An 18,185-nucleotide genomic window follows, 5' to 3' on the forward strand; every position below is an offset into this window, starting at 1 on the left:
GTGGCAATTTTATTTCTGTAAAGTACCAGTTATATTCACTTTTCTCTATCTTCTTAAAATATCTGTAGATAAAGAAATTATTACAATCTCCTCACCTTAGGAAAATATACATTTCACTTTTTAAACTTTGGCTTCAAGTCTGCATCTAGGCCCCCAACCTCAAATTTTTCCTGTTTTTATCTGATTTCCAATTTTGTCTTTTTTATTCCAGTGATGAAGAACCTGAATGCAATGCTCTTGGACCAGGTTCAATTGACCTATAGCTAGAAAGAGATAATGACTATGATCATTTGACTCTGTAAAAGATGTCTTTGCATACAATGCCCAAAATTTCATTGAATTCTTTTGTTGCTTTCTTGCATTGTAAACTTGAGTCTAATTTCATTTCTATTATGGCATTAAGTTTCTTTGATTTATTCCATTTTATTACTCTGTTTTCCAAATTATTTCCCTCCAGAACAGAATACAGGCCAAATCTTCAGTCCTTTCATCTAATATTTCCTTAATATTATTTCTCTGACTTCTTCTGCAGAGAAGAAGAGCCATCAGTCTATTTCTGAATCCTGTCTTTCACTTGCTGTACCACCTGGATCCCCGAGCCAGTCCTGTTATGAGGACAGCTGTGATAGATCTGTGGACATGGCAGAGATGTAATCAATTTTCTATCTCACCTACCTGGAGCCAGCCTGGGAGGAGGGAGCAAAGCTCTGACTGTGACAGCTAAAACCCGAGTTTCAGCCCTTATTTTTATCTATGAACTGAGAGTCCTTGTAGTTATATTTAATACTTAACCTATGTTTATCCTTAACCTTTGTTAATTGTTTTCTAACCAATAAATTCACTCCTGTTTGCACCTTACCTATATAATTCAATTTTGCTGTGGGAAATAAATCCCCTTACTGATAGATGTAGGACAGAGAAAATGATCCTGAGCACTGGTTCCTATGTCAAATGAAGAAAAATCAGTCAACATTTATTCATCTTTTCATATCTTAATATGTTACCGTAAATCTATACACTTTTTATGGTGCTTCAATTTTTAATCTATGTATCAGTATTTTAATCCAAGCCAATGAGTATTAATGTTGCAAGACAGAGCATTTAATCTTTTACTAAAATCCCAACCCATGTATATTACATCCATTGTATGTAGATTTACTATGCAGAGTTCAGAAGTTGTTGCTCAGTGGATGACAATGTAAATGTATTAACTTTTGAATAATGTGTCTAAGAGCTGTCAGTAAAAAAAGGACTTTTAAATTAAGTCTTTCCTCACTGATTTACTCTCTTTATATCCCTCTTGATTTTTTACTTGCAGTCTACAAACGTTTTATAGATCATGCCAGCTCTTTGTTTGAAATTCTTTGAAAACCAGCAAAGGTATTTTGACCAAGAAAACCCTTATACTTAGACCCCACACATTCTTAAAATAATCTTTGCACAAAATATGCCACCTGAGATAATACAGTAGACTTCCGATAATCCGGAACCTATGGGACCTAGGTGGTGCCGGATTATCAAATATGCCGGACTATCAGAAGGTACTATAAACTGGTTATATATATACTGTATACATTATATACTGCATATAAAGTGTTCTTAACCCTTTTTATTGTACATACTGTATACAGTATACTGTAATGTTTTAGTTTTTCTAAGCCTTTTTTACACCCTTTTTGCTCCGTTCAGCTGCTGCCGCTGTTACCTTGTGACTCGTTTTTTGCCGAAGCTCATGAAAAATAGCATAACACAGTTGTACTGCATTTAGAAATCACATAGTAAGGTAATGCACTAAGCCACACAGATCACATTGCAGAACACGATGTTGAATAATATGGCATGGTAGCTTGGAGTGCTGCAGCACCTCTGGGCTCCTGGCTAACTGGAGAGCACAGGTAGTGGCTGCACAGAACTTTTCTTCTTTACTGCTCACTCTTGCTCTTTTCCTGCTGGTGTCCTCTTGCTTTCCTCCATACCTAAGCCTGTCAGCTAAACTCCTTGCCTTAAACATAATGGCTGTGTCTAGACTGGCAAGTTTTTCCGCAAAATCATCTGCTTTTGCGGAAAAACTTGCCAGCTGTTTACACTGGCCGCTTTAATTTCTGCAAAAGCACTGACGATCTCATGTAAGATTGTCAGTGCTTTTGCGGAAAAACTATGCTGCTCCCGTTCGGGCAAAAGGGCCAGTGTAGACAGCAGAGATTTCTTTTCCGCAAAAAAGCCCCGATCGCGAAAATGGCTTTTCCGGAAAAGCATCCTGCCAATCTAGACGCTCTTTTTCTAAAATGCTTTTAACGGAAAACTTTTCTGTTAAAAGCATTTGCGGGAAATCATTCCAGTCTAGATGTAGCCAATGGGTGAGCAGTCGCTTTTGCACAAAAACTTGCTGTCTACACTGGCCGCTTGAATTTGTGCAAGAGCACTGACTTTGTAATGTACAAAATCAGTGCTTCATGCGCAAATACTTTCACGCTCCCGCTCGGGAAAAAGCCCTCTTGCGCAAGAATACTTGCGCAAGAGGGCCAGTGTAGACAGGGAAGAACTGTTTTGGGCAAAAAAGCCCGGATGGCTAAAACTGCAATTGGGGCTTTCTTGCGCAAAATCATGTCTAGACTGGCTTCGGATGCACTTTTTGCGCAAAAGCATCCATGCCAATCTAGACGCGCTTTTGCAGAAATACTTTTAACGGAAAAACTTTTCCGTTAAAAGTATTTGCACAAAATCATGCCAGTCTAGACGTAGCCAATTTTTCGTCTTCTCTGATTGGTTGCTTTCTCAGTTCCAACTAAGGATCCTCTCTATTGGGTGATACCTTCTTAGACAATCAGCTTTACCTATCATTTGAGCTAAGCCTAGCTGAAAACCTCTTCACTTCTTTCTTCAGGCATTTTGGAGCAAGCTTAGCCCCATCTTGCCCTGAATTTTATGTCACCCTAATCTCCTGTATGCTATTTGTCAATTTAGTCAGAATCCTCCATCTTGACATCTCTAACAAAAAATTATGATAACCATTTGGGATTTCTAGCTATGAACTGTCATTTACTTCTTAGAAGCCTTAAACCTCAAACTACATTTCTATGCATATTTAAGCATTATGATACTGTTACCCTCACTGTTGGGAGAAGTGATTTCTGCAATGTTTTCTAATCCTCTTTGGCTATTTACAGTTGCACGGACTGCCTGCTTTCAATAATACCGTTGTTTTCCTTGCAGAACATACCAGCTAAAAACCTCTTGTATCATTGGGAAGGGGCCCAGCCACACCATGTGACCCTACTCCAGTGATCACCAACCAGTAGATCAGCATCTACTGGTATATCTTGGAGCTTCTGACAAGTGATCCCGACTGGTTTGGCCAAGAGGCTATCAAGTCCAATCCATCTTGCAATCCAAATACCTTAATCCAAAACCAGAGCCTGCACCCCAACCCACTTCCCCTGCCTGGTGAAAGTGGATGGGGGGGGGGGAGGTAGGGGGAAGAGATGCAGGATGGAATGAGCAGGGGAAAGGCCTCGAAAAAGGGGAATAAAGGAGGCAAGACCACCAGCGGGCACACTCCTGCCTCCTTTCCCTCCCCCTTTTATGGAGCCAGATGCGGGGAGGGGGGGGGGGCATTTCAATATAAAAGCAGAGCCAAGGTGCCCGCTGGGAGGCACAGGCTGCGAGTCACCAGCCCCGCAGCGCCCCCTGCTGCAAGGCACCTAGTTCCAGTGCCAGCAGGCTGCGCGCGCCGGACTAACACGCACGTTTCCAGCCCGCCGCGGCCAAACGCAACAGAATTGTCCCGAAGATCCCGCCCGCCTCGCCTCGCCCCGCCTTAAATGGTGTTAATTCTGCCCCGCCCCCTTGATGCGTCACAGACACGCGACTCGAACTCCGGGTGGGCGCGCCCTCCCCGGCGGGTGGGAAGCGAGATCTCGCGAGGTTTCGACTAGGTCAGGCGGGTGTCGCTCGATGCAAGCGCGGGGGGGGGGGTATCTTGCGTTTGTACGTCGAACTCTGTAACAACAGGCACGTCAGCGGCCGGCGATTTAGCGCCTGCGGGAAGCAGGGGCGGGTACGTGCGGGCGTGTGTGTGTGTGCACGCGCGCGCGCGCGGATGGGGGGGGGGTGAGATTCCCCTGTGCGTCTAGGGAGCTGGGCCCGAGCTCGCCTCGCGCCGACCTGGCAAAGACAGAGCGCGTGCAGTTCCAGCCCCGCCCCCTGCGTCATTGGCCTGGCGCGTGCGGCTGCGGGGTTGCCCTGGGAAGCGGGGCCCCCTGCCAGCCGGGTTCGGGCGCTGCCGGGCCCCTTGTTGCTTCCGCTCTGACACTGGACCCCCGCAGGGGCTTACGCTTCTGTGCGCCTCGTGGCCTGCTGGGAATCCCGCCCTGGCCTAGCGCCCCAGTCTAGGGCTGTTGTTGGGTGACCCTGTGCGTACGGGCCGGGCAGGAGTGTGAGGCGATAGTAGCTCCCCCCCCCCCCCCCCATCGTTGGCAGACGAATGTGTCAAACACAGAGGCTACATCTAGACCGGCATGATTTTCCACAAATGCCTTTAACGGAAAAGTTTTTCCGTTAAAGGGATTTGTAGAAAAGCGCGTCTAGATTGGCAGGGACGCTGTTCCACAAAAGCACTTTTTGCGGAAAAGCGTCCGTGCCAATCTAGACGTGCTTTTCTGCAAAAAAAGCCCCGGTCGGCATTTTCACGATCGGGGCATTTTTGCTCAAAACAAATCTCAGCTGTCTACACTGGCCCTTTTGCGCAAAAGGACTTTTGCCCAAACGGGAGCAGCGTAGTATTTCCGCAAGAAGCACTGATTTCTTACATGCGATCATCAGTGTTCTTGCGGAAATTCAAGCGGCCAGTGTAGACAGCTTGCAGAAGAACTTGCCAGTGTAGATACAGCTAGAGTGTGTGGGCAGGGGCACCCTAGTGAGCTTTCATTCCCAGTTGGGCTGCCATGTGAAATTGACTCCTGATTTTCTTTCTTATATTATCATGTTTTAAGCACTTAATCGTGGCTATCTCCAGCCAAGGAACGCATTTTTAATGTCTGCATACTTGTGTAGCACTTGTATTTACGTAGCTGTGCTGGTCTCTCATGCAGGGGAAGCAGAGCTGTCCCATAAATAGAGGGCTGGGTTATGCATCCTGCTCCTTCTGCCTGAGGTGGATCTGCCCTGGATGAGGAGCTGTGGGATGGGGACATAGGCCTGGGGTTCCCATGTCTGCCCAGGCTCCTGTCTGGAGGGTCAGGGACTCTGGGGGTAGAACAGGAGTGAGCCCATGGCCTCTTGACTCCCTCTCTCTTCCAAGAACACCTGATCCCAGGATATTAGGAAGACAAAGTAGTTGAAGAGGTATTATTTTATTGGATCAACTTAACCAGAGACAAGGTTACACAGAGCTCTTCAGCTTAAAAGCTTGGCTTTTACACCAACAGCACTTGACCCAGTGAAGGGTATTATTTCACCCATGTTGTCTCTGTAGAGCTTGTATTGTCACTTGCAAAATATGGCCTGATACTACAATGTGATTTGTTAAAGCAGAGTCTTTATGGATCAGCTTGCATGATGTATTACTGATTACATTGTCGGTCTGAAAATTTGTGTGTCCATCTTGCCTTACAATGTTAGGTTTTTCTAAATTAAGACTATGTTGTTCATGAATAGTTTAGTTTAAGTTAATGAGACTATTTGTTTGCATGGCCATTAAGCACATTTTTTAGAACCAAGATTTAAATTGTGGGGAGTGGATATAATGGACACTGGGTGTGATCCACAAAGGATCTTGTTGCTGAAGCCTCATTTTTAGCATCAGTACCAGCCACAGAACTCCCACACAGCTTCTGCCTAACCTTGTAGATTCCTAGTTGGGGAGAGAGTATGTTTTTGCTTGTATGGCTCTGCTGCCTTGTTCTAGGCCTCTAAGTGCCTCAGATTAAGGATTTTAAATATTGGTTAATTCAATAGTCGATTAACCTCATGAATTCTTATCGGTTACTTGACTCGGGGGTGGGGCTGGCAGCCAGTATGCTCTGGTCTGCAAGGGGAGCCAATTTAAAAATCAGCCCCTGTCTGGGGAGGGGCGTTGAGCTCCTGGACCCAGCTCAAGTCAGAACTGAGCTGTGCTTCCTGCCCACCTGTCTCCTAATACACTTTAGAAGCAAACAAACAAAAAACCCTCAAAGACCTGGCTTGTAAGTGAGAAGGGAAAAAGCCCTCCCCCAACTGAAAAGAAAAAAAAAGAGACTTCTCTGACTCCCTTCAAGTTCCTGCACCAAGGGGAGAGTGGAATGCCGAGGCTCAGGGCTTATCCCAGGGAGCTGGGGCTAGTAGAGTCTGTGGGGCCCCTAGGCTCTGGGGTAGGGCCAAAAATGAAAAGCTCAGTGTGTGGGGGAAGGGGGCTGTCAGGGATGGGGTCTGGGTGGCATGTAGGGTTCAGAAGCAGGCTAGGGTGGGGGCTGGGTGGGGTGCAGGAGTGGGCTGGGAGAGTGGGTGTGTGTGCAGGGAGGGTAGGAGTGCAGGGCCTAGGTGGGAGCAAGTAGGAGGAGAGGGTCTGGGAGGGTGCAGAATCTGGGCAGGAGATAAGGTGCAGGAGTGAGCTGTGTGGGGTTTGGGCAGAAGGTGGCAGAGTATGGGGGCACCTACCCGAGGAGGGCAGGTAGCTTCACATGGCTCTTAGCTTGCAGGCGTTGTGATCCCTACTGTCCCATTGGCCATGGTTCCTAGCCAATGGGAGTAATAGAGGTGGCGCCTACAAGCCATCACAAGGACAGAACTTCCCAGTGCTGCTGTGCAGAGCTGCTTCCTCGTGCCAGACAGAGCACGCTGGCCAAATATAGCCCGTGACTTGTCTGGATCCACACTGTGAGGCTCAGAGCATCTCCCCCCAGGAGTGGTATAGCTTTTCCATCTCTGCTGTAAGGGTTAACCATATCACTGGGATTTCACATGGCTCCCATGGGAGGGTCAGGGCCTTGACATACAGCATCTTTTTTGTCACTCAACTTGGTTTTGACTTTTTCTGTTTTCACCAGGTATTTTGAAGATTATTATTGGATGATGGGACATCTCCTTTGCATAGCCTTGTAATGTCCAGCAATAAATTCATCTGGTGGTGTGATAGCTCCCTCATTCATTACAAGTCTATGTCAGTAAAATGCTCCCGCCTTGAGCTCATCCATGTATTGTTACACCACCTGGATTCAGGGGCTACATTATAGAGGAATGTGGGCCACTAAACGCATGTGTAGCACCCAAAAGCAATGGCCTCCATTGAAAGAAGATGGACTGCATGGTTGCGTATTTTTAAAAATTCAGCAGTTTTGGACTGGTGTTCTGGATTACTGCAATCTAAGATCCACACATGTTAAATCCACACACAATGTAAGTAGCTACTTAATTTATTTTTTTGCTGGTGGTATAGGTATTCATGGTGCAACAAGACCAGATTCCTTCCTCTAGAGTTTACTATCTTAGGTTTTAATGAATTGAGGACAATTCACATCAAGGATTGCAAGTTAGGACCCTAACTCGGAAAAATTACCCAACTAAGGAGTGGAGATAGGGAAGTAACAGAAGATAGGTGACTTGCCATATAGGTTTCTTATATGTCTGGTTTTGTTAAGAGAAAAATAAAATCTCAGTGCAGTTATAATGTAGGGAAAATATGATTACAAGCAGAAGACTAGCTGAAAGAAATGAGTGTTTAGGAGAGAATTGCCTGAGGGCATGTACTGAGGTGATTTTATTTACCAAAGAAGGGATCTAGTCCACATGTGGGGGTTGAGGCACAAACACTACATGTAGAGGTAAAAGATTTGATAAGGAATCATAGAACTTTTGTATGACTTAGGAAAATATCCAAAGAGAAAAGCCTACAGTTGTGGAAAGATTGAAGCAGTGGAAAAGATCATTTAAAATATAAATTTTTCTGGGCCTATGCACATCATGTTCTACACAAGCTGTCTGTAAGTGACAGAGTATATTGTACATAGTTTTAGACATCTACTTTGATTAGTTCCAACTTTGAAAATGTAAATTGTTACATGCTATTATGTATCATAAATAGTAGCATATAACATGTTATACAGTAATTCCTCATTTAACAAGGAGATACGTTTCAGAAAATGATCGTGCTAAGTGAAAACGTGTTACGTGGAGTCAATTTTCCCATTGAAAATTATGGAAAAGGTGGGGGTTGCGTTTGTGCTCACGGCTCCAGCCTGCACTTGTTAGCAGCTGGGACAGGGACATAAAGTTGGGGGAGAAAGGGAACTGGGTTATAGCAGGGAGGGGAGGTGTTTAGCTCCGGGGAAGGAAAGGGGAGGAGAGGGGAGGGAGCTTGCAGCCGGCGGCTGTTTCCCCCTCAGCAGCTGCACGGGGCTTCCCCTGCCTCCTTGCAAAGCGGTGGAGGTTCACCGCGCCGTTCCCTGGCAACCCCCTCTGTTCAGATGCCTCGCTTCCTCTCCTCCGCCCCCCGCTTGCAGCCGGCGGCTGGGTTTCCCCAGCTGGCCGGTTGCCGGCAGCTACGCGGGGCTTTCCCTGCCTCTTTGCAAAGCGGCGGAGGTTTGCTGCTCGCCGCACTGTTCCCTGGCGACCCCTCCTCCGCACAGCTGCCGGCAACCGGCCGGCCGGTTGGGGAAATCGTGTTATTGCAGGGACGGTCGTGTTGTTCAAAAAATGTTCCCTAAAAAAAAAAATTTTGCTATTGCAAAAACTTGTTTAGTGGACACGTGTTAAGCGAGAAATTACTGTATTATGGTAGTACGTTAGGGACTATACAAATAGGCAAATGACACAGAGCTTATATTCATCTTTCTAAGGAAAACATCCCCAGCCAGTTTTAAAGAACACATTGTCACTTTTCACAGCATTATCTCAAATATGTCAGATAATAAATAAGCTGAGAATTTCCTGCAACCATTTATTTTATTCTTTCCTTCAAAAGATTAACCTTTGATTGTCTGAATATGCGTGTCCCAGGTACAGAATGAATGGCTGATAAAGGACATGGCAATGGCTGTTAGTGCTGAGGAAGTTAAAACAGCCTATGGGAAAGGGCCCAAAGTAACATACGATGAAAGACAGTTCATGATGGAAGGTATTTAATACTTTTTTCCCCCCTCAGTTAAACCCAAAACAAAATGTGTTTATCATCAAGTTACTGTGTTATAGCAATTTAAGGGGTTTTTTAAAGCCACTTATAGGAATTTTGTATTGGTAATTAAAAAAAATTGTATATTTTTTTCAACAATGCACTAAATAATAATTGTCATGGTTCAGTGTGGTACGTTCTGTAATTTAAAAAAAATAAATCCCAGTTTTATTAACCCCAGACACTACTGGTTCAATCCAGATGAAGTCAGCAGAAGATTTTTATATATAGTTTGGGGCTTGGCTGATTATTCAGAAGAAGCTAGAACAGTCTAATGAATGAGTAGGACTCATTCTGATATTATTTTCTAGCCAGAAAAGTTGACAGTCTTTATGGGCCCCTGGGCAAGGTGAGGGGGTGGCTCTGTGTTCCCAGAAGGGACAGGGCCAAGGGTAGGTGGCCCTCAGCTTTGCCCAAAGTGTGATGAGCCTGTCTCTAGTTGTTTACTAGAAAATTTTAGCTTGTATAGTGGGAACGCAAGATGATTTAGTAATGGAGTCTTTGTTTGTGTTTTGGGTTCAATCCAAAGCACACTGAAATCAGTGGAAGTACTTGTTTGACTTCAGTAGTTTTTTAATCAGAGCGTTTGCGTTTTGGGCTGCCCACCAATTTGGGACTTCTGTGGTTTTGAAGGTAAACCAAGAGCAGACTTTCATAAGTACTTACTCCTATATGATTTCTTGGTGCTTATTAAATTGATAGATATTTATAATCTCTGGAAAGCTGTTTCAATGTGAGTATAAATTTGTAAATACGTTGCATTTTTTCCTTTCATGTCTTTGCTTATTTTCTTAAGATAAATTCTCAATTAAATTATAAGCGTATTTATTCTACTAGCAATGCACTGTAGCTAACCATTCTGTGTGCTAATGTAATATTTTAAGTCTTTTCATTTAATGCCAATACAAGTTGGACATCTCTTATCTGGTTCCCTTGGTACCTGACTGGTCTTAAACCAGGGAATTAGCCTGACTAGAGAAGGTTCCCTGCCACAGCCCTTAGCCACCTATTCTGCCAGGTGGTGGGGGCACTACCTCTAGTCCCTGCAGGGTTGCTTGCTGACCCTACTGCTGCTGGCCCAGCCAGGCTGCCTGCTGGGCTCCAGCAGCCCGTGCAACCCAATGCTGCAGCAGGCTCCAGCTCCGCGCTGTCATGGGCTGCCCGGGAGGCTGGCTCTGGTCCTGGTTGGGTTCCTGTGTGCTGCCAAGTGCTCGGCTCCAGTCCCAGCCCCGCAGCAGCCTACGGGTTCTGGCTCCACTTTCGTGAGCTGTCCAGTGCTCCAGCCCCACACTGCTGGCGGCTGCTCCAACCTGAAGCCAGTGCCACAGGCTGATGGGGGCTGCCAGGAGCTGCAGCCAAGTCCAACCGTGCTGCTTTAGGCTAATGGGAGCTGCCACCAGCCCTTGCCCTGTCCTTCTGCTTCAGCCCGACTCCTCCTGGGTTGCCCTTCTGCCCCTAGGCTACTGGGATTCTCTGATCCAATAAACTCCGTGGTCCTACTAGACCAGAGAATTCTGGTTTGGGGAAGTGCAACCTGTATTTATTTTATCTTACATGTCTGATAGCTCTCATTCAATATATTGCCCATTTGTTGGCAGTTCCTTTTTGTTATTTCTTGTTAAAAATTTTGGTGAAAAAAGTCTATAGCAAAGGATAGACAGTGGGAGGTTATTTTGAAAATAGTATGGGGGCGGTTTGTGTTTTTGTTTCTACTATTTGGAACACAATTATCAGAAGCCCCAATAGAGACTGAGGCCCCATTGTGCTAGCTGGTGTACATATACATAGTAAGAGAGCGCCCTGCCCTCAAATGCTCAGAGTGTAGAATACTAGAACTGGAAGAGACCTCGAGACGTCATCAAGTCCAGTTCTCTGCCCTCACGGCAGGACCAAGTACTGTCTAGATCATCCCTGACAAGCGTCTGTCAAACTTGCTCTTAAATATCTCCAGCGATGGAGATTCCACAACCCTCCTAGGCAATTTGTTCCATTGTTTAACCACCCTTACAGGAAGTTTTTCCTAATGGCCAACCTAAACCTCCCTTGCTGCAGTTTAAGCCCATTGCTTCTTGTCCTAAAGGTTACCGTCATGTAATACAGGCCGTCCTCGCTATAAGTCAAAGATACGTTCCAAAAAGCTTGGACTTATAGTGAAACAATGTAAAGTTGGGAATTGTTTTCCCATTGCTGACTTCCACTTGCACAAATTGGGGGGGGGGGAGGGGGAGGGTTGAGTGACGTAAGAGCAGGGAATGGGAGGACTTATAACGCATTAGTTCCTACGAGCATCAATGCCTTAAGTGCAGAATGGATGCATACCGGAGTGACTTATAGCGGGGACGCCCTGCATATGCATATTCAGTGAGTAAGCAAACATCCTTCATCCACCCACATGTACTACATTGCGGAGTCAGGGATTAAATAGACAAGATAAATTAAGCAAAGTAATACCAACTCTATAGAAATTGATTTCTCTTTGGCTCTTAAAATAATTAAAATATACTTTCAGTCCAAATTAGTTTTGCGCAAATAAGTAGCTGCATCCTCACTACTGGTTCCACTTCATTTAGGGTCTCTGCAAGTCTTGAAACAATTGTTCTATGCAACACTTAAGAAAAGGGCTTTTGTGGCAGTCAGCTCAAGCTGTTCTTTTGTGCCTCTGGCACTAAACTCTCTTATGGGCTTGCCAGCCTTTCACTTCCAGCACTAAGATTTTGAACTAGTGACCACTTTTATCAGTCAGTGGTAGGGATGTTAAAATGTGTTTATTCAGGTAAACGTATAACTGCAGTGAGGGGAGGGGGGAAAGAGGCGGAGAAGAGGCTCCCCAAGAGACCCCACAGAGAATGTGTTTTTAAGCTGGCTCCCCTTGTCCTCTCTTCCGGCACTGCTGCTGCCTCTGTATCAGGCAGGTAGCTCTGGTATGCGGCTGATACAGAGGCAGCAGCATGGGGTGGGGCCTGCGTGTAACCGTGCATGTTAGCCAATTATGTACACGTTTACACTTTCACATCCCTTGTCAGTGGTCCGATGTAATAACCAAAAGCCCAGGTAAAATTGCTGCTATTCTTACAAAGGAAGTTTTAAACAATTGAGGGGAGGAGGGAGAAGAAAGGATAGTTCTAAATTTGAATTGATTTGATGTATAGACAGAAGGACAGAACTTTAATAAACAAAGGCTTATTAATGATTCATGAGTGTTTTTTTATTGTTACTACTCCAGTGCTACAGATTTATAAACCCATGTCGTTTGACTCTTACTCTAACCAGAAGTGTATCCTAAGGACCCAGTTGTGGCTAGGGGTGTAAAATCTCAGTTAATTGGTTAATCGCTTAAACCTTATGTTTAACCAGTTAACCAATTAAGTGGGATTCCACTCCAGCTTCTCTCCCCCCTGCCTTTGGGGGCTTTCGCTGCCAGCCCTTCCTCCCCCTGTTCCCCTCCTCCTCCCACACACAGGGTGGCTGTTTTCTGCTCCCAGGCCTCCCACGCAGGGCGACTGACTCCCAACTCATGCAGGACTGCTCCTGGATACTGGTTAACCGGTTACCCATTCACATTCCTAATTGAGGCACACAGTAGCAGTCTTTATACCCTTCCTACTTGCGCATACATTGGGTGCCAGGTTGTCCACCATTTTGTTTTCCCAGCTGGCTGTCTTCCTGGGGGGTTGCAGCACTTTGATATGGGGCTGGCCATATCAAAGTCTTCCCATGCTGTCTTCCCAGCTCAGCATCCAAAACATACGTGGTGGGGGTGAGGGAAGTGGCACGGGAGCAGATGCTCTAAATTAAAGGGGATGCAACAAAAGTTCCTGGCATGGTGTGTGGTTGTGTGTTTTGGTTTTGGGGTTTTTTTTGCTCAACAAAAATTTTCTCTAGGGATCGTGAATGAAAAAAGGTTGAGCACCACTGACCTAAAGTGCAAAGGAGCCTGTGTAAGACCAACTACAAAAAAGGCCTTGCACAGAAGACCCCCTACTTCAAGGTATAGAGTCTGCTCTTTCTGCTCACGTCTTGTTTAACAGAAGATTCAGGAATGCTTTTGATGCATGGGAAATGGGTTAGCCAAAGGTGGGAAGGGTTGATTTGAAAGTGACCTGGTGTGAGGCCAAAGCAAACTTCTCTTTCTGCCTTTGCAATGCCTCTTAGGCATTCTGTGCAATAGGGGCACCAGTTAGCATACCCCATGGTATTGCCGTACTTTGTGCCATGTGGCAAACCAATCCATAAAAAGTCTCTGAATAGAGAGAAGTTATCTTTTCTCTCTTGTTGAAACAGCACTAATATTAATCTCTACTTGAGTCATGTGTATCTCTTTTTGCGCCCCTTACATGCAGTTATGCTCTTTGAAAATGTTAGCAAGCAAGAAGTTCCTGATGTTCCCAGATACAACAGTCAACATCAAATGTAATATAAATTAAACAGGAGAAATATTTGTTAATTAACAGACAAAACAAAGAGAAAGCAAAAAAAAAGGGGGGGGGTGAAATGCACATACCTTATCTTGGAAACTAAAGTAAAGCTCTGTAAGTTGACATTCAGGTTATGGAGAAATGTAGAGGAAAACAGATGCTCCCATTGAGTTCCATAACAGACCACAGTTTTGATTTTATTTAATCTGTTATCATTTTCATACCTCCTTTTCTGTATCCTGTCATTTAAAAAAGCATTGGTGTCACCTTTTCAGTAAACTCTAGGGTTAGATTATCTTTTACATATACGGGTGTTTTTTTAATATATCCAATTTCAGAATAAACAAATCTTTATTTTGCTCTCTCCCTTTTACATTTGTTATCTTCTTGAAATACATTTTCAATGGCGTTTATTTTGTCTTAGTATTGTCTTAGCAATGCTACATAAAATATTCCTGTATATTCTTCCATTTCTTTTCTCACATATTACATAATTTGCTCGTTATACAGCTAATTGGTTTACAATATATCTCACTTTTCTTGAAATAGATATCTACTATTTTGAAAATTACAGCTTCATACTGGTGTTTTGTGCCACAGAGAATAAAGTTCTGTGAATTAAATATGACAGTTATAACTAAGTTAGTACTATATAGGAAAAATAGAGATTAAAATACAGATAATTATCACTCAGTCATGTTGATTTCTTCCTGTCTGCAAAATTTTGTTTCTGCAGCAAAAATGAAACATCTCAACCTGTCATTTGCAGCTTGTGGATTTCTGGGTATATACCACTTGGGGGCAGCATCTGCTCTTTATAGGCATGGTAAAAAGTTACTGAAGGTTGTGAAGGCTTTTGCAGGAGCTTCTGCAGGATCACTGGTTGCCACAGTTCTGTTAACAATGCCAGAAAATATAGAGGTAATTGAAGAGTAACTAATTCACTTTGACCATAGATTTTTTTTAACTTACATTTCTAAAGTAAGGTTTTTAGATTGGCACTATTTTTATTTGGTGAACAGTATTTTTAAGTTCTTGTCTAGGAGCAAAGCTTATAATTCTTTGTTTTCCCTCATATAGAAAGTGTGTGCGTATATTCCTCATACAGTTTTAAAAACACTTATCAGCTTTTGATGTGCCCAAGTTACATCAGAAGATTGCACTTTAGCTGTATAATAAAGTCATATGGCATGCATACACATATACTGTTTGTATCCTTAGAATTTAAGACAGTGGTTCTCATCAGGGTGCCTATGGTTCCCTGGGAGTCCATGAGCCAATTTCAGGACCGTCTGCAAGCTCTAAGCCTAGTGTCCTATAGAGAAGCCTTGACCCCAGAGGCAGAGATGGAAAAAGGTTTGGGGATGCATTGACTCCCAAGCTGCAGTGCCATAACGTAAGCAGGCAGTCCCAGCAGTAGCTTCATAAACCTCTCCACCTCCAAAACCCTGCCCCCTGACTAGGTGGGCTGTGGGAAGCTGGAGCTGGAAAGTGTGGAATAACTGCTGTTCTAGCTGAGGTAACAGAGGGTGTAGTGCCGCACTCCATCGTTGTGTCCTAGTGCCCAGGGCTGTTACTGCTCCTTAGCTTCCAGCCCCCTTTGACTGCTTACACAGCCAGGAAGAGCCACCAGGGTTCAGAGACTTGGTTCCAGCAGTGCCTTCAGGGAGCAGCAACTGGGGGACAGGGTGGCCTCCTGGCACAATCTGTAGCTGCCCCTATCCCTGCCCCATGAGCTACCCTGGCCTGTATATAGTCCCTAGTAGACCTCTCACTGCACCTCAGAAGTTTTCAGTCTTTTTGAGCTGAGCTCCTACTCTTTGAGTTATATTTTTTGTTTGCGCCTCCCCCTTGAATGGTCAGTTGAGTTGGATGGGAGAGGTGACACTCCCTTCCTGAGGCCTGCTGTGTCAAGGTGGCCCAAGCATTGCCCCCACCCCATATAGAAGTCAGTTTATTACTATGCCCAAGGTCCCTGGCCAGTGGCCAGATGCCATGGCAGGGCAGAAGCCCAGAGGGCCCCGCTGTAGGTGCTTGAAGCCCACAGTCCGTAAGCCTCACCACACCTCTGCCTCAGGCCCTGGAGTTTTTATAGTATGTTGCAGGGGCTACAGAAAGAAAAAGGTTGAGATCCCCTGGTTTAGGAGGTACTATGAAAAGGGAAGAGGTGAGTGAGATTTGTATTAGTTATAGCTTTTAATTTTTTTAATGTTTGATGTAGAAAAGTAATAAGTTTCTTTCCTAGGCTAGTTGTTACAGCCACTGCTGATACTGTTCAGTAAACATGAAGTGCTGTCTTTGAAAGGAAGAAAATATAAGAAACAGATAATATCAGTCAAAGTGATTCTCCATTTTGTCCAAGGTCTACTTTGGTAGAACAAAGGGGGGCATATTAGTAAGAATCCAGGCCTGCACAATTTGCGGCTGTCCTTGAGAACTTATGCCAGTAGAGGATGATGCATACCAGTTGTAGAACTCTGCTCTACCACTCTCCTGCCCCACCCAGGCCTTACCCTCCAAAATAATCCCCTCCTCCTTAGGTTGGAAGTGGGGAGGGAGTGGTGAAGCAGCAGAACTATCTAATGGAGCGTTCTCTGCAGCAGCAGTTCTCCGTGCTATCTAGGCTCATTAAAGATCATTTTGCGCTTCTTATGCAGTCCAAAGTGGCCTTAATAGACCAGAGAATCCAATCGATAATGTAAAATAAAACTATAATGCACTGAATACTAGCCAGTGTTCCCTCTATTTTTTTCCATTCATGTGCAGGGTACGTGTTGTTATGTGCACTGGTGCATGTGCTGTTGTGCACCACCAGTAAAATCAAAAATATCTCTAGATTGAAAATATATATTTTTTAAAGTTATCATATGAATAATTACTCCAACCAGGACAGGTTAGAACTTACTGTTTTGACCTATAAAAATAAGTTGGTCTCAGACTTGTTTAAAGTCAAGATTTGTTTCTAGTACAAAACAGTTGGCATTAATTCACATACATACTGGCAATCTGGACAGAGAGCCTGATCAGAGAGACTAAATTGTTCTCTATCACTAGGGTGATTGTTTAGGTGGGCCACATTTACTGTGAATAAGAAGCCTTCTTTTTTCACAGTGGTCAGTCTTTACCTTTTCTGAGTACTGATTTTTATTAATACATAACCAAAACAAACAACAAAACATCTGTAAACTGATGTCTCCAAGTGGTTGAACCAAAATTTTATTTTTTTATTTACTTATTGCAACAAATTCAGTATTTCACCATGCAGGAAGCTATTAACCGAAGAAGTCTAAACTATTTATATACCATTCTAATGTGTAACTGAATACTTACATGGTTTGGGGGACATGTTTCTTAAAAAAACGGTTTTGAAAACTGGATTGCAGGTTCTTTAAGACACTAGAATGGGAACAGCTCTTTTCACAAAATGTTATTGGAATTCATACAGATACAGTTTTTCTAATGTCAAGAATTCAAAGTCCAAAGCTAGATCTCCCTGAAAATTATTTTAAAAGCAAATAAATATTGGGTTCTTTTGATTTGCCTTCTGACAGTTGAGCTTCTGGTATTTCAGGGTTCAGATTTCCAAACTTTGATAGCCAATTATGGGGTTTGGAAACTTTCTTTAAAAAAAAAAAGTGATACTTTTTCCCTTTTTGTATGTGACATTAAGACCTGGGAATTAAAACATTGGGTGCTGCAAGACTTGTCAATAAACTGATGAGAGATGGCAGTATATTCAGTATTTGCATGCGAATATTAATTGAATATGTTGTGACAAATATATTTACTATACATAAAGTAATTGTGTTCAGCAACTTCAGAGATCTGGTTCTTCATTACATATAGAAAATGAAATTATTGGGGTGATTTTATAGGATCAGAATTGTGGAAGGCACTTAGGGGTATGTAGATTAGTCTCTTGTGAGTCAGAAACTCTGTTCTATTTATTCCATTTCAAATTGATTGTATTTACTGCAGATTAATTCTCAGAGGGCATGTCTACATAGCAGGGCTAACCCAAAATAAGCTATGCAACTTGAGCTACACTAATTATGTAGTTTAAATCGAAATAGCTTATTTCAACTTTTGGTGCAGTCTACACAGCAGTTATTTTGAGAGAGGGCACTCTTCCCCCATCTTCCCTTACTCTTCATACAATGAGGGTTACAGGAGTTGGAGTAAGGAGTCCTCCAGCTCGACATTGAAATAACTGCCTGCTGTGTAGACACAGACTAAGTTATTTCAGAATGTCAGTTATTCTGAAATTACACTGCTGTATAGACATACCCAAAATGTCCTATATGCATCAGTTTTGCTTACCCGCTTCAGTTGTTACCAGCGCTTGCCAATTTTTCCCAGTAACTGCAGAAATCTTGGAGTTAAAGGCTTTTGCATCAATGAGGAAGGAACCTTTAAATACCTTTTCAGTATTTCTTTTAAAATGGTTGTCTTAAAGTACATCATCTGTATTTGTATCATTTAAGTGAATTTTAAGAGGACATTGTCCATTGAAAAAATCTCTAATATAAAAGCTAATTTTTGCATTGTTACATGTCCATGGATTCCTCATATAATGGGTGGGTCATAGAAAACAGCATACCTCTAGGTCTAGGACAGTGTTCCCTGTA

The 18,185-nt window shown here is 43.7% G+C and overlaps 1 protein-coding gene across 3 annotated transcripts in view; it reads left to right on the plus strand.

Moving 5' to 3' along the window:
- Nucleotides 1-3,910: 3,910 nt before the first annotated feature.
- PNPLA4 (patatin like domain 4, phospholipase and triacylglycerol lipase) overlaps nucleotides 3,911-18,185 on the plus strand; it is a 42,178-nt gene continuing 27,903 nt past the window's right edge. The window contains exons 1-4 of one of the 3 annotated variants that reach the window (XM_075915329.1): nucleotides 3,911-3,935; nucleotides 7,023-7,371; nucleotides 8,971-9,088; nucleotides 14,294-14,478. In XM_075915329.1, coding sequence (XP_075771444.1) covers nucleotides 7,168-7,371; nucleotides 8,971-9,088; nucleotides 14,294-14,478 — 507 coding nt within the window. In that variant the 5' untranslated portion in view covers nucleotides 3,911-3,935; nucleotides 7,023-7,167. Of the gene's footprint in view, nucleotides 4,058-4,148; nucleotides 4,413-7,022; nucleotides 7,372-8,970; nucleotides 9,089-14,293; nucleotides 14,479-18,185 lie in introns of those variants that run through there. The other 2 variants (XM_075915316.1, XM_006114120.4) reach the window with 2 other exon arrangements.

Source organism: Pelodiscus sinensis, chromosome 1 (assembly GCF_049634645.1).
Source record: "Pelodiscus sinensis isolate JC-2024 chromosome 1, ASM4963464v1, whole genome shotgun sequence".
Classification (NCBI taxonomy): domain Eukaryota; kingdom Metazoa; phylum Chordata; order Testudines; family Trionychidae; genus Pelodiscus; species Pelodiscus sinensis.